The sequence below is a fragment of the Lactuca virosa genome, chromosome 5 (assembly GCF_052849685.1).
Source record: "Lactuca virosa cultivar CGN04683 chromosome 5, Lactuca_virosa_CGN04683_v6, whole genome shotgun sequence".
NCBI classification, from domain to species: Eukaryota; Viridiplantae; Streptophyta; class Magnoliopsida; order Asterales; family Asteraceae; genus Lactuca; species Lactuca virosa.
The window spans coordinates 406,956,189-406,973,410 of record NC_136430.1 but is presented as its reverse complement, the minus strand read 5'-3'; the positions used below and the strand labels follow the sequence as shown (position 1 = coordinate 406,973,410).

Sequence of the window (17,222 nt, the reverse complement as noted above, 5' to 3'; positions counted from 1 at the left end):
ATCCTAGTTTTAGCAAGAAGAGTTCTGGCATAGGCTTCTTGCTTCAGTGTGATCCCATCTTCTTGTTGATTGACTTCAATTCCCAGATAATATGTCAAAGGACCTAAATCACTCATCTCAAATTTCAAACTCATATCTTCTTTGAAACTCTGAACTTCTTTGGAGCAGCTACCAGTCACCAGCAAATCGTCTACGTACACACCAATGATCAGTAGGCTTCCATTGTTCTTCTTAGTGTATACAGAGTACTCGTGTGCACATTTTATGAACCCCAAACTTTTCAAGTATCGATCCAAGCAAGCATTCCACGCCCTTGGTGCCTGCTTGAGACCGTATAGAGCCTTGTTTAATTTGTACACTTTTTGAGGATTTTCGTTCTTCTGATAGCCTTCAGGTTGTGTGACATATACTTCCTCTTCCAACTCGCCATTGAGGAAGGCTGATTTCACATCTAGATGGTGCACACGCCAATTATAAGTACCTGCTAAAGCTAGGATTAAACGTACCGTTTCAATTCTGGCTACCGGCGCGAAGACTTCCTCGTAATCGATGCCATGTTTCTGAACATACCCTTTTGCCACGAGTCTCGCCTTGTGTTTTACAATCTTTCCAGTTGGATCACGCTTTAGCTTGAATACCCATTTCAACCCTATCGGCTTTCGATTCTTTGGAAGATCTACTAATCTCCAGGTGTCGTTTTTCTCAATTGAGGCCAATTCGACCTCCATTGCCTTTTTCCATTCTTTCTTCTGACTTGCTTCAGCGTAGGTTGAGGGTTCTTCATTGCTACAGAGCATTAACAGTTCTTCAGGTGGTAATTCGATTTCTTCGGTGTTCTCATACAATTCGTTAAGCATTCGATAACGTTTTGGGGCTCCACCGCCGGTAGAACTCGATGCGGTGCTCGGTGAATTGATTGGAGTCGGTGAATTCGAGTTCGGTGTAATCGAAGTGCGTGGTGTACCTGGTTGGTTATGAGAGTAATTTGATGGATTTGGGCTAGGATCCGATGTTTGTGGAGAAATGGGCTGAGGTGCTTCGGCCCAACTGTTGTTTTGTGGTGATCCGGGTTCTTGGTCTGGGGTATCGGGTACCCATTCACCCTCATCGTCAAAATACTCATCAGCGAAATCATACCCTTCGACGGTGAACGACATGTCTGATGTCGCTTTGATCTTGGTAGTTTTCTCCCACTCCCATCTCCGATTCTCTTCAAAAATTACATCCCTGCTTACAAACATTTTTCCCGTGTCAGGGTCTAGCAATCGATGAGCTTTCGTGCCCTTTTCTGTCCCTAAATAAACCACTTTCATGCTCCGATCATCCAATTTCTTGAGATTGCCCTTCATTATCTTCATATGTGCTACACACCCGAAAACTCTCAGGTGACTGACCTGAGGTTTTCTTCCCGTCCACATTTCGTATGGTGTAGCATCCTTGAGAGCTTTTGTACCCAATCGATTCAACACCTACACTGCGTCGCTCACGGCTTCTCCTCACAGTACATCAGGTACTCCCATTGTCTTTAGACAACTTCTCACCATCTCTAGTACAGTCCGATTTCTCCTCTCCACAACCCCATTCTGATGTGGTGAGTAGGGTGAGGTATAATGACGCTCTAACCCAGTTTGACTGCAGTATTCAGTGAATTCCTTTGACAAGAATTCACCCCCTCTGTCTGTTCTGAATACTTTTAGCTTTTCCCCTGTTTCATTCTCAACCAGCCTTCTGAAATTCTTAAAGATATGAAAAGCTTCATCCTTGGTCTTCATTAAATAAATCCACATTACCCTGCTGTAATCATCAACTAACAGCATAAAATATCTGTTACCTGCAGGTGTTGGAGGTGAGACAGGACCACACAAGTCCCCATGAATTAATTCCAGTTTCTTTTTGGCTCTAAAACTGGTGGCAGTTGGGAATGGGCTCCTTGGTTGTTTTCCCAGCAAACAACCTTCACATGGTTCTGTTGGTACTGACATCTTGGGTATTCCAATTATCAAGTCCTTTTCAGACATAGACTTAAGAGAGGTAAAGTTTACATGACCTAGTCTTGTGTGCCACAACCAAGTTGGATCATTTAATTCAGCTACTAAACAGCTTGTATCTACTTCTTCTAGCTGAATTTTGTAGAGCCTGTTGGGTGACTTCTTGACTTTCATCAGTAGCTTTCTAGCAGAGTCATGCACCCACAAGAATGGTTCCCTGATCTTAATCTCATCACCTCCTTCAGACAACTGGCCAAGACTAATGATATTGCTACAAAGATCAGGTATGTAGTACACCTCCTTCATCTTTCTTTATTCTCTATTCTTGCACTGGAGCAGAATTGACCCCTTCCCTTCTATTCTGACTTTGGAGTCATTTCCAAATTTCACAACTCCTTTGACACTTCTATCCAGTTCTTGAAATTTGGTTCTGTCCCCAGTCATGTGGTTACTTGCCCCAGTGTCAAGATACCACAATTTTGACTGTTTCAAGTCCCCACCTTTTGGTTTTAATTCAGGCTTCACTCTTTCTTCGTTTAGAAATACTTCTCCTTCATTTCTCTTGTCTTCTAGGCATGACAGCAACAAAGATGGTTCATTGTCACATTGGACCAGGTTGTTTTCTTGATTCCTCTCTTTTCTTGGGTTTGAGCACTCAGCTACATAATGCCCAAACTCTTGGCAGTTATAGCATTGTATGCTACTTTTGTCATGGCTGCTAGATGCACCATTACTTCCACCTCTTCCACGGCCACCACGGCCTCTACCCCTGCCTCTTCCTCTTCCACGTGAGCACTAAGTCCACCACGGTTTGACTTAGACTTTGAGTCACCTTCTCTCTTCTTTTTACTTTTCTCAGACCATTCTTGATAGGTCATGAGAAGCTTTCTGTCTTCTGGCTCACCACCATGACCTCTCATTCTTTCTTCATAGGCTTTGAGTCTCCCCACAACTTCTTCAACTGACATATCTTCTATGTTCCCAAATGGCTCAATTGTTGAGGCAATTTGGAGAAACTTGGGTGGTACTGCTCTCAGCACTTTCTTTACAATATAGGATTCTTCCAAAGTGTCACCAAGGGTACGCATAGTACTCACTATATTGCTAACCTTCGCGGCAAAGTCATCCACCCCTTCTGTCTCTTTCATGGTCATGGCTTCAAACTCTGTTTTCAGAGTTTGAATTCTTGCTGTCTTCACTCTATCTGCCCCCATATATAGAGTCTTCAAAGCGTCCCACGTGTCTTTTGCAGTCTTCTTCTCGGCCAGTGAGAGTAGAAGATCTTCTGGTATGCCTTGATAGATTCAGTCATCGCCATTCTGTCTTTCTTTGTTTCCACCACTGTGTTTGATGTCCTCGGTTCCACTGCATCCCATACTCCTTGGGCTTGCATGAAAACCTTCATTTTTATGGCCCACGCACCATAATTACTTCGTGACAACATAGGATAATGAAGAGTAACATTCCCTTCCTTCTCACCATTGTTTCCTGACATCTCTATTACACGAGGCTGATACTTTGGCATACACCAGGAAAGCTAAGCTCTGATACCAGATGTTGATTTCTTGCAGGGGCAGCAAATACCTTTTTTACCACAATAAGAAACATGGGACAGGAAAGAAGTCTGCACAGGGGACAAAAAACAGATAAAAGACAGGAAGGGCAAAACTGGAATAAAGAGCCTTCTGAGAAAGCTGCACAGCACAGAGGACAAGTGAAGGCACGGAGGATATTTGAGGCAAAGTACTTTTATTCACTGATCAAAATGAGAAAACAAGCTGGATACTTCACAACGTACATATGCCTTGCTATTTAATCTAGGAACTTAGCACAAAAATAGGAACTAACTGGCTACATGCTAAAGACCAGGAATCATCTTCACACGTGGTCTTGAGTTATTCAACTTCTAATTAAACTAATAAAACATGCATGATAAATAAACTTAGATGAATTTCTGAATTATTTTCAACAACGCTTAATCAAGATTTTACAAAAAAACAAAAAACTCGATAAAAAGTAAAACAAGAAAACCCCAACAAAACTACAGAAAAACTATGTAGTTTCCTTCTAGTTTTATGTTGCAATACAACTTGTGCAGTTAGAAAATCAGATTTAATAGAAAAATTCACCAATGAAAAGACGAATAAAAAGACAGAGTGATAGTAGAAACCCCAATCAGAAAATGAGAATTAACAAAAAAACAGCAACTAAACTTAGATTTGTTCTTCTCTATACATATATAGAGGAAATTTCAACATCATAAACGAGTGAAAAACCTTAGAGAACGGATAAGAGAAAAATAATAAGAGTAAAAACTTACAATGATCTTGATAATTTCTTTGGATTGTAGACCTGGTTGTGAGTGTCCTGCGAAGGATGGAGGTGCTGCCACGACCATGGAAGAAGAGTTACAAAGATCGGGATGAGTCTCCGACGGTGTTTGGAGAGAAGCGAGGGATGAGTGAAGAGTGGAAGAGCAAAGAAGATGGTAATATTAAGCGCCAATACACCGACTCAACCCTTTTGACTTCCGGTTCCAACGGTTCTTTTATAAGAATTTTTCCGAAATTAACACCTTTCTAACCTACATCTTATATAATATAACAAATCATTTATTTATTTATTTATTTATTTATTTATAAAACACCTTAAATATCTTTGTCTTTACTATTATATTATATAATGCATATTATATATTTCTTGAATTTTAAGAGGTACAAAATCCAATACATCATTTACAAACATGTTATGCTTATTACTTGTCATATAACTTATAAGCTATCTTTTTAATTAACTAAAAAAGTACAACGTATCCGTTTCATTAGTTCAAAAAATTAAACAATAACATTATTTCTCCCATTTTACTGTTAACTCATATTTTCTCTCAATCCAATACTCATAAACCCTAATCTTCTGAGAGTTGCTATCATCGCACTTGACCGCCATCTCCAACATCTGTCTACGCCCGCACCAATACGCCCACACCAATTTTTCGGCAACGAACCACCACCATTATCCAAATATGAAGCTCTATCTACCCTAACTTACTATCTAATCCCGATACTACTCACCGTCACGGACGCCGCAATCACCTCAATCGCCGTTGCCCCCATCTCCGTCACCAACGGGTGGCTAAATGTCAACGACATTCACCACAGCCTTGACCACCATCTGCTTTATAGTTGTCACCACCACTTTCCTCACCTTCTAAATTATATATCTCCACCATCTCCAATACCTAACCGCCTCCACCACCCTGCCATCCAAATTCTAGCTACCCACCATCACCATCACGATGACCCACCATAACCGCTTGTTTTTTGTTTTTTTGGGTGCTTAGACAAAGGGAGAAAGAGGTTCAGGAGTATGTTGATACGTATAAACTATAAAGGTTAATAACCAAATTATCCATGTTTTGTTTCTAATTTTGACTTTTGCCGTCAATTTTGAGTCTAAAGATTTCTTTTTCCGATGACTTTTCTTTACCACATATATAACTGAATTCTATAATTTGAGTTATGGATCTCAAGTAAAGTTTAGCACATCAAACTGACATGAAGACTTAGCATAAACATTCTATCTTTTATTAAGCTTTTTAGTATGTTTGTGTTTAATATATCCGATATTTGCTTGTATATTATATAACAATTTTTTACTCTAAAATTTTTCTAACATAAGTTTTAGAACGAAAATCAAATATGATTTTGAGTGGAAAATGTAAGTAATTTGGAAACCTTCTTCAAAGAGGTTGAAAACACTCATTGTGATTTGGACACAATAAATTTGAAAACACTCAATTGTAAACCACTATTGTTGATTAAGAGATCTAAATAACTGGGTGAGTTTTCTGTTTTTTTTTTTATCCCAATCACATAACGGATGCATTTTTTCGATATAGGTTTGGCATTTTTCTTTATGTGTGACGAAGTGATTAAGCATCAGATCAGGGGTAATTAGCAAGTAGCAACCCACATGAATCAAATAGCAGCAGCAACAAATAAGAGATTGAATATTTTTTTTTTAATTAGGAATCTGGTGGCAAAGGTAAAGGAGCCGTTTGAAAGGCTATAAAAAAGTGTCTGAAATTTTGCTTTTCTGAAGCAATGTACTTCCATTTATTGAATAATATAACATCCTATTTTTGTTCATTTATATTATTTTTTTCATTTTTTATTTCTGTCAACTGCAACATTCTGGTATTTCATTTTTTTAAGGCATTCTTCTTTGAAATTTTTGTGAGGATGGAAGGTTGCAAAAGAAAAAGATAAAAAATAAGGCATTAATTTGCACCATACACACAATGATCAGATGATGTACAAAAATGAGCTTTTGAAGAGTAGTTAACTTTGGATCTTTTGCACCGGTAATGTGTAATTTCTATACTTTATAATTCTTAATCTGTATGTTTTATTTGATCATTTTGTAACACCCTTTTTTCAATTAAGGTTAAATGCATTAAATGGGACAATGTGTTTGACAACAATATTCTATTACTTGCATTTAATTTGGATTAAAGGCAAGAAATAGCAATGAACTTTCTTATATTTGTTTGTACGGTCTGTCTTAATTTTGTCTGGTTTGTTTGGTAACTAGACTAAAAGCTTTGGACGATTTTACCCTTAAAAAACTCAATTTGTTGTAGACCAGAAGCTCCTTATCCAGTTAGCCTAACTCATCAAAGTTCGTTCCCTATTTCTGTATGTAAGATGCTTGAAGGCACTGTCATGTTATTGTTGGATTAGTTGTCTTCTTGCTGTTGTTATTAGGTATTTGTTTAGATGTGTCCTTGTGAAAGATTTCTCTTAAGTTGGGTTATTTTTGTCTTAAAACATTGTCTTTCTTTTTCAGCCACCTGCTAGATTTATTCATTATATATGGTTCCAAATTTTTTTACAGTGGCATAGTGGTTTAAGAAAGCAAAATTTGACTTTCTTATTTATAATTAGATTAATGAGTTTTTTTTCATTAAAAAGGTAAAATTGAAGGCAAAATTTTAGTTGTCAAATACCACTTAGATTATAGATAAGTGTTAACAGTTAAATACAAATAAGACTATAACTAAGTGGTTTGGTTAAATTAATAGTTTATCATATTCATACACTTATAGTATATGTTTACGGCCTTCGAACACCGTGATCTGCCATTGTCGTTGCCCCCTTAAACCACCAAGATCCATGATCATCTTCGCCACATTCTACCACCAAAGTCTTCTCCTTCCCTTGTATTTTCTCTTTCTTATTTTGGTTTTTCTATTTTTTGTATTTTGGTTGTGAAATTAGGTTTTAGTTGTCAGTGAAGCATGTCACTAAATGAACAAAGTTTACACTTGAGATCATGAGATACAGCGGAAGAAGTACGTCTATAAATTTTTATTTTTCTATAAGGTAAAATTACTTTGCCAATGTAAATGTTTATCACGTAAAAGAAAATGGTTTCCATTACGTCAAAAAACATTTTCAAATAGAAAAATAATACTGTAAAATTTATTGCAAATAATTTGATTGTTTTGTGAAATGAAATTCGTTTAATATTAAAACATATTTTATATTGTAAACCGTTGTTATATCTAATAATATATTTTAGTTAATTTTAAGTCCTATTTAACCATAGTACCATGCTACTCGACCACAAAGTGAACGTTGACAAATAAAAGTTGCTCATTCGATTAAGCAAAAATAATACAATAACTATTTTTTTTCATATTTTATATAATAAATTATTTAAAAAAATATTATCAAATAGCTTATTTAACATACACATGTATCATACATGTGCTTCCACATAATTAAAAAAGACCGATACGAAAAAAAACTGAATTCAAAAAGACCGATACGAAAAAAGAGCGGCCAAAGACTGCTCGAAATAGATTGAAACCAAGTAATTTGTCGTCCAGGAAAAATTAACCAATCTTCGGAATGAAACTATTATCTGTCCGCTGCATCGCGCAGGTACGCTGCTAGTATTATATTGTTTAATTTCAAATTTCTAAAGAAATGTTAATTTACTAATATGTTTATTTATTCGTTGTTTGTATTAACATTTTAGCTTGAAATTGAATTATGAAAATCATGACCATATGGCGATATGATGAAATTAATAGTATAGGTTAAGTTATGGTTGATTTGGACCGAAAATTAAGATGTATGATACATTAGATTTGATGGTCATACATTGCATTTTTGGTAGGCCTTTTTTTATCTGTATTTGTGTTTTTCTATAATCATTATGTATTTTTGATGATAAAATAGTTATCTAACCGATTTACTATGATCTATGACGTGTGTGAGAGAGAGAAAAAAAAACTTTTTTCTACAAGATATTTAAAAACACACACCAAAAATATCTAAATGGTGTTTCTAAGAGATTAAAAAACTATATAAAAAAATAAAAAAATGCATATATACATTTTTCAAAAACAAAAAAAGTCATTAAGCGCCTCTTCCAACGTTTAACGGAATTGTTGGAAGATGTTTGCAAAAAAGTCATTAAGAGCCTACATATGACTTCACTTTTAATTTCATTATTTTATGACTTTACTTTTAATACATCTTTCTCAGTTTCATGGACAAATTTACCCCTCTTATAATCCTTGTTTTAGTAAAATTATTTCATATTCTGAAAGTACATTCATTGGGCTTTTAAGGGATATAAAGAACATCCCCAAATGATGTTTGGTTGATTTTATACGTATTTTACAAGTTGACAATAAAATCAATCAACTTACATGACCACTTTGTAAAGATGACAACATTCACCATAGAAAAAATGATGTTCACGTCTTGGTAAATTTTTGTGGATTATTAGACTTCCATATTAAAATATATCTCCTAACCCCATGTCGATTTGAATTTATAGATTTAGTTATAATTTCTTCATCTCACATAATGAAATTGGTGGGTTGTTAGTAGACTGTTTGGATCGGTTTGTAAAGATTTCACTTTTCCCTACACTTTGGAATAGAATCAGATCATGAAATATTTATTCATGATATTATACATCCATACACAACTATGTGCTTTGGATCCACCTCATTTGGAGTCTTCTAGAATTTATTATGAATTTCCAAAGTGGACTAATGTTTGACACTCAAATGTGCTGGCCACTTTGGAAATGTTGCAACTTTCCCATTAAATGAGTGGAAATTCAATTATGAAATTTTGGTGGATGAGATTAGACATCCATTTTAAGATTTCCCCGTATTTAAAAATTACTTTTCTTAGGAATTCATTTCCTATTTTTTACATATTTGTTTTCATTTCTATAGTTGTAAAAACTTTTAAAAGTTATATTTCCTTTTTACATATCCGCTTTAAAAAAACCAAAAGTGCACTTTAAGGAGTGCACTTTTATCTTATATATAAATGTAATCATACTGTAAATAATGTCTTGCTTATCGTATATATTATATTTTCTGCAAAGTATCCCCTTGCATCAATTTCTTTTTTTTTACAATTATGGGCCAATTTTTTTCTTCCTTTTTTAATATACGATCCATATTTTTTTTTTTTATAAAAAATCTATCTTATTTTCGATTAACAGACATTTTGACAGCAAAATTTTGCATTTGGCAGAAATTTAGACGCGTCTTGAAGGCAAATTTGTAACGCCCTGACTCTCAAGTATTAATTTTCAACTTTACTCATCCATATTGAAAAGTCTGCTCGACGAGTTGGAGGCCCTGACTCGTCGAGTAGGAACGTGTTTGGGCCGCAAACTTAAGTGACCGACTCGACGAGTCGGAAAACGGACTCGGCGAGTTGGAGCTGGAATGAGAAAGCCTAATCCCCATGGTTTTGCACCCTATTTAAAGGATCATTTGCCCCCTTAGCCTCCCCTTACGGCCCCTTGTGAGTCCAGAAACCTTAAATCGTCGTTTCTCTCCATACTTGTGTGTTTTAAGCATTTGAAGGTGGATCTTGGTGAAAGAAACTAGAAGATCAAGAAGTTTGAGGCAAGGAACGTGTGTGGATCTGAAGTCTACCCCAATTTAGCATCATTTGAAGGTATCAAGTCATTACCTTGGTCTTCTTCTAGTTAGATCCTTCTATATTTGGGTTTTAGGGCCATTTTGGGCATTTGGTGCTTCATTTCGAGTGATGAACCAAGATCTAAAGTTGCAACTTCAGATCCAGGCTCATCTTGGCCCTTACAGTCATAAAGTCTCAGCCTTTAGCATGCTAGTGTGATTCATTTGCCTAGAACCTCTTCTTTAGCTTGATTTAAGTCATTATCACCTTACATGTACGTAAAGTTTGCAACTTTACGTATGCCTTAGGAGCTTAGATCTACTTATGGAGCTTTGGAATGGCTTAAAAAGCATCTGAATGGAGAAAAGATTGAAGGGACTCGACGAGTTGCATGGTCAACTCCACGAGTCTGATGAAGATTGTCGTGCAAGGACTTCTGCATGAACTCGGCGAATCAGTAGGGTGACTCGGCGAGTCAGTTAGGGTTTCCTCGACATTTGGACACGCATGAACTCAACGGGTATCAGGAAACTCGACGAGTCAACCAGGGATTTCACGACTTATCGAGTTCAGGAAGGACTCGACGAGTCGGTGAACTGCACACGACGAGTCGGGTCAACATGGACTGTTGAACTTGACTGTTGACTTTGACTTTGACCAAGGGTTGACCAATTTGACTTCTGGGGTATTTGGTAAATTAGAAATTTACGGAAATGGTCTTATGGTAAATATAGGTGGTGGAGTTCGTGTCGGTGATTCGAGAGTTTGAGCTTATCACTTCAGTGCGACAGTTGTGAAGTGAGTTCTCCTCACTATATCAACAGGGTCTACGGCACCAAGGCCGACCCTTTATGATTTACATCCTGGTTTAGGATGGTTGCTATGTTAGATTACATCCTGGTTTAGGATGGTTGCTATGTTAGATTACATTTTGGTTTAAGATGGTTGATATGCTAGATTTCATCCTAGATTTAGGATGGTTGCCATGCTAGTAATATGTTAGATTGATATCATGGTTGTAGGATGGTTGTTATGTTAGAGATCGGTTAGATCGGTATCCTGGTTACAAGATGGTTGCCATGTTAGTGATCTGTTAGATCTTTATGACTATCTGTTAGTGCATGCTAGCGTATGTTATTTATGTGCACATGTTTATTGGTATGGGGAAAGGGTTGAGGCAGGTCCTGCTGTGTGCAGTAGGCCAAGACACCCTGGGCGGACCGGGTAGACTGCAGGCCCGAGCTGGGCGAATCTAGTCAGGTCGAAGGCCCAACGAGCGGTCCGGATAGGCTGAAGGCCCCGAGGAGGGCGGTCAAGACGTGCCGAGGGCTCGGAGAGCGGTCCAGATAGACTGAGGACCGGGATTCGGTCCAATCAGACTGATGGCTCATTATGCATGTTGTTTGCTTATATGTTATATGATATGGTTATATCGGTATGGCGTTGGTATTTTGGGGGTAATTCACTAAGCCTTCGAGCTTACATTTATCGATTATTGTTTCAGGTACTTCTGATGATCGCGGGAAGGCGAAGGCGTGATCATACTGCTCCTCACACTTTATGATTTTATGTTTTGATTCTGGGATACTCTGACAATATACTATTTAGAAAACAAGTTTTGTTATAACCATGGATTTTGAAATGTTTTAAAAAGTTTAAATTTGGCATGATTTTTATGGATGTTATAAGTTGGTATCAGAGTCTTGGTTTGAGTGAATTGTAGGAAACACTCGCGTGTCTCTAGTCTCAAACTGAGGACAGGATTTTAAAAAGATTTTCTTAAAATGTTTTCATAATAATAAAGGAGGATGCAAGTGTACGATCAGCCGGAGCTCGCGGATAGACCCCAAAATACCTTACGGAATATCTGATTATGTGATATGTTAGAAAAGCATGCTAGTACTAGGCTAGGGATCTTCAGGAATTGCATGATATTTGCCTGATTATATGATGCCTGGTAGCCTAGGGTTTACATCATATGAAATTGACATCATTATTGTAGTTGCTTAGTGTATGCATTACGATTGTACATAATTAAGATCTTATAGCCCGAGAATGTTTGGTTTGACCTTATTTCCTATTCTTGTTTGATGAAGGGCTTAGGGTAGGATCGGGCTTTCGAAAGTCTATAGGGTTCAGCGTTATGTATGGCTAGCATACACGAGTACTGCAGGGTTGATGGAAGTTTCATGGATGGGTAGGTTGTTTGGGATGAGTCCGCCGATTAGTAGATAAAAATATTTTTTCAATTTATTTTAAAATTTAGTTATTAATAAAAAATTAAATATAAATATAAAAATAACTATGATATATATATATATATATATATATATATATATATATATATGGCTAGGTTATAATGCGGATGGACAATTATTGTGCGGAAGTGTGGACAATGTTATTCTATAAGAATTACTAAGAGAATCAGTTGATTAGTAATGTGAATACGTTCAACATTACAAAAATATCGTCATTTTCATGCATTCTCACTAATTCTTATTCATTTTTATTTTCACACATCGTTTTTCACTCATTTTCATTCTGACAAAATACGACTCAATAAACATTCTGATTCTGACAGAATCAGAATAATAATAAAAAGTCTATAATAACCTTATAGACGATTTAATTAGTGATAATGGGTGTTAATGACAATAGTTATGTAAGACTGAATGTATTTATATTATCAAACAACATATTTTCTTTGTCATTCTCACAGAATAACACTGTCCACACATCCGCACAATAGATGTCAATCCACATTTGAACCTAGCTCTATATATCTGTGTGTGTACATATACACACACACACACACACACATATATATATATATATATATATATATATATATATATATATATAGGGTTATGTTATAATGTGGATGGACAATTATTGTGCGGACGTGTGGACAGTGCTATTCTATGAGAATTATTAAAAGAATAAGTTGTTTAGTAATGTGAATACGTTCAACCTCACACAATTATTTTCATTTCCGTGCATTCTCACTAATTCTTATTCATTTTTGTTGCCACACATCGGTTTTCACTAATTTTCATTTTTACAGAATACGACTCAATAAAATTCTGACAACATTCTGACAGAATGAGAATAATAATAAAAAAAAGTATATATGTCAATCCACATTTGAACCTAGCTCTCTCTCTCTCTCTCTCTCTCTCTCTCCCTCTCTCTGTATATATATATATATATATATATATATATATATATTCAATACTTCTCAAAAGCTCGGAAGCACAAAGATATGAGATTTCAGTTTATAAGAACTAAATCCCAACACGAAACCAATCTGATACTTGTTATTTATTACCGGTTGATTAGAAAAATTACGGATTCCATTAATTGATTAACTAGACTGGTTTAATCCTAAATTAGGTGATCAGGCTAAAAAGAATCAAGATCAAGCATTCATTAAACACAAAACTGAAAAATCTAGATAGAATCACAAATCAAAAACCAGGTATAATGACTGATTACATGAAAAGTACTAATCTATGCATAACTGAAATCTAGGGTTTAGCCAGACATGGCTAAAATCTGATCTAAAATAATAAAAACAAACATTAAATAGCTAAATCTTACTAAACTAAATGTATGAGATGATCCGCAACCTTTAGATATCCATAAATTGATTTTACAAAAAGTGTAGAAATCGCCTAAAAAATCGTATGAACAAGGATTTTTGTCGTTTGGAACGTCTAGGGTTCAAATCGATCAGAGAATCAGTATTTATATGCAAGCCAGCAACGTCCATAATAAAAATCAAGAAAACATGATCGTGTTTATAGGAAAAACACGATCATGTTTTTGCCTATAATATCCGAAAATCCCGTTTAATGAATTATGTTTCTGTTTCTGACACTTTTCTCAAAAGCACAATTGTGTTTGTGCTTTAAGGTGCCGAGACTTGATTTATGGCTTGGAAAAGTTGCGAAGGTAAAGCACGATCATATGGTGAAAAACACGATCGTGTAAACTCAAAAACGTGTGTTTTGGATGCAAACTCTTTAGCTTCATCAAATATGACCCAACTTCCAGCTCCCTCAGGTGTTTTAGCTCCAATGTTCCATTAAGCTCCAAATATGTATCCAGAGCTGCTCCCAAAGTACCGCTCCACTCGAAATATCTAAAAACGATATAAAAACATGAGCAGTACGAGAATTCTAGCGATAAAATTGAGTTGAACATTAATTAAACTAATGCATATGAAATAACACAAAATATGATGGAAATGCTAATAAAAACTACCATATAAGATGCATAAAATGGCATTATCACTACCAAACTAAAAATATATGAAAAGGTAAAGATAAAAGAAAATACCCCACCCCAAGCTTAAGAAAAAACATTGTTCTCGATGCTCGAGGCAACAGTGGAAATGACCTATATCGGAGGATCGGGCAGATGGGAGTATCCATGGTTGTGGTTTCGTGAAATTCTGATTGGTAGAACTCCGATAAATCATGTTTTTCCAAGCACAGATGAGTGGCGGTGGGTTGGTCTTGCAATGAGAAAGAGATTGGAACGGGGTAGGGCCAACTGATGCTGTAAAAGAAAGCTTATTGTTTTAATTCACTGGTAAAATAAGGTCAACGTGGTCAACAACTTAGTCAACGAAGTTAACAAAGTCAACATGGAGGTTGTTTGGCATGCGGGTCGCACACAAACATCATGGAACTAGCACTTTCCGAGATTTTTTTTACCATTAACATGTCACTCGCGCAACCCTCCCACGTACAGCTACGCGGGTCACACAGAGAGGTCGTGTACAGAAGGCGTGCAAGCTTGCGCGGGGCGCGTGCTAACAGCATACTTGATTCTTTTTTTTTTTCTATCGTTTTTCTCCCTTCTGGCTTGCATTAGAAGGTCTAAAACACATGGTAACACTTGATTCTTAAGAACAAATATTTACAACCACAAAAATATCTTAAAAAACCCTTTATTCGAATTAAAGACGCGAAAGCATAATGCTTTCCAAAAATTTCCTTCTTCAACGTCTTTGGCGAGACGTCTTACCAACTTCACTTTAGTACTTTGGGGTGTCCAAACGGACAATTTATTAGACATTTGAATCAAATCCTTCATAGAACGACTTCAACCGGTGTCCATTAACCTTTAAAACTTGTCCCGTGTCGACACTTTGAATTGCCACCACTCCATGCTTTCACTAAAATAAAGGGACCATTCCATCGAGATCTCCATTTTTCTAAAAAAAAAATTAGTCGGGAACGATAAAGACGAATGTTTTGTCCCAGCTTGAAATGTTTTTGTGAGATGGACTTGTTGTGAAAAGTATTCATTTCCTTCTTATAAATCTTGACATTTTCATGTGCTCTGTTTCTCGAATCATCAAGCTCTTGGATTTGTAACTTTTCATGCATCCTTAATTGGCATGTGTCCAACTTGTCGACCACTTCATCAATTTTCGGCTTTGAAGGATGGTGTTTTATCTCCCCTTTCAGGCTTCCTTGGTTAAGACCTTTACTTAAACTCATCTCTAACGATTCATGGTTAGTAAATCCAAATAAATTTTGAGTTAAATGTTCAACAACATCAACAAAGTACAAAGAAGATATATCTCTAAGGTATCTCATGGAATCATTAATACTGAATTTAATCACCACTAAATTCCATTGTGATGTTACCCATATACACATCAATGTTTGTGTAATGCCTCAAAAATCACAACAAATTTAAACTTTTTTAAAACAACCCAAAATCATAAAATCTTTACAAAATCATTGTTTCCAAATTGTTTATCAATATCAGAGTATCCCAAAATCATAAGCCATAAGCAGAGGATGTGTACGGTCATGCATTCGCTTTCCCGTGATCATCAAAAGTACCTGAAACAATAAACTAAAACCGTAAACCAAAGCTTAGTGAGTTTCCCTCCAAAGTACCACCACATAAAACATATCAAACAAACAACATGCATAACTGAGCCTTCAGCCTGACTGGACCGCCTTGCAGGGCCTACAACCTATCTGGACCGCTCCCGAGCCTTCGGCATGACTGGACAGTCTCGCAGGGTCTACAACCTATCTGGACCGCTCATCGGGCCTTTGGTCTGACTGGACCGTCTTGCAGGGCCTACAGTCTATCCGGACTGCCCCGGGTATCTTGGCCTTCAGCACAAAGCAGGACCGCCTCAACCCAACCAACCATAACATGTCGATATGTACATAACAAATATACATATAACCAGTCAACGGAAAACAGACAAATCTATAAATCACTACCGCATGCTAACATCCTATATTATATACCAGGATACCGATCAGACGAATCTATACAACATAATCACATACTATCATATAACAGGATATCCAATCCAATGGGTCGGCCTTGGTGCCTTCGACCCACAAGTACATTGAGGAAGACTCATCTCACAGTCTGACGAAAAACCGACCAATACTCTGATCCCATTAATAAAATAATCACAATTTCCTAAATTACCCTTGGTCAAACTTGGTCAGAACTAACAAGTAAATTGAGTCAACCCAGCCGAGTTGACACAGAACGCGTATGCAGGGCGTACTCCAGAGGTACGTGGGGCGTACTCTAGCTTGACTGTGATTGGGGTGGTTGACCGAGCACACTCGGCGTACACATAGATATACACGGCGTACTCACAAAACTTCTCATTTTCACATTAAGAGCTTAATACATTGACTTAATGTGTCCAATTGCAGTTCCAATGCCAAAATACCCGGGGCGTACTCACCCTTTTAGGTCAATTCAGTTGTTCAAAGTCACATAAAAGCCAACGAAAAAGGCGTACTCACCCTTTTAGGTAGAACTTTTATTATAATGGTCAATGTTTAATTCTCGTCAGAGTATTTTTTTTCACAAATGACATCTAAAGGTCAATCCGGTTGTTCGAACTCACTTAAAAGCAGTGGCGTAGCCAAAATTTTATTTTTGGGTATGCCAAATAATTTACAATGTATGAACGAGACATGAGATTTAAAGTGTTGAATTAGGGTAGACCAAATAATTTACAAAGTATGAACGAGATATGGGATCTGAAGTTTTGAATGGGATGAATTAATTCCTTTTATTTAACAGAAATATATATATATATATATATATATATATATATATATATATATATATAAACTTTAATTTTTGCGGGTGGGCCAAGGCCCACCTTTGCCTCTATGTGGCTACGTCACTGCTTAAAAGTCAGTAGAAATGACAGAAATGACGTACTCACCATTTTAGGAGATGTTATTGTGGTTTAGAA

General features: G+C 36.5%; 1 protein-coding gene across 1 annotated transcript; it reads right to left on the bottom strand.

Annotated features, from left to right (window-relative positions):
• Positions 1-2,300: 2,300 nt before the first annotated feature.
• LOC145113947 (uncharacterized) lies at positions 2,301-3,202 on the bottom strand. The gene is made up of 2 exons (XM_079049982.1): positions 2,665-3,202; positions 2,301-2,557 (listed from the first exon to the last, which is right to left on the bottom strand). Exons 1-2 carry the CDS (start codon positions 3,200-3,202, stop codon positions 2,301-2,303), a joined length of 795 nt encoding a protein of 264 aa, XP_078906108.1.
• Between the last annotated feature and the right edge of the window lie 14,020 nt (positions 3,203-17,222).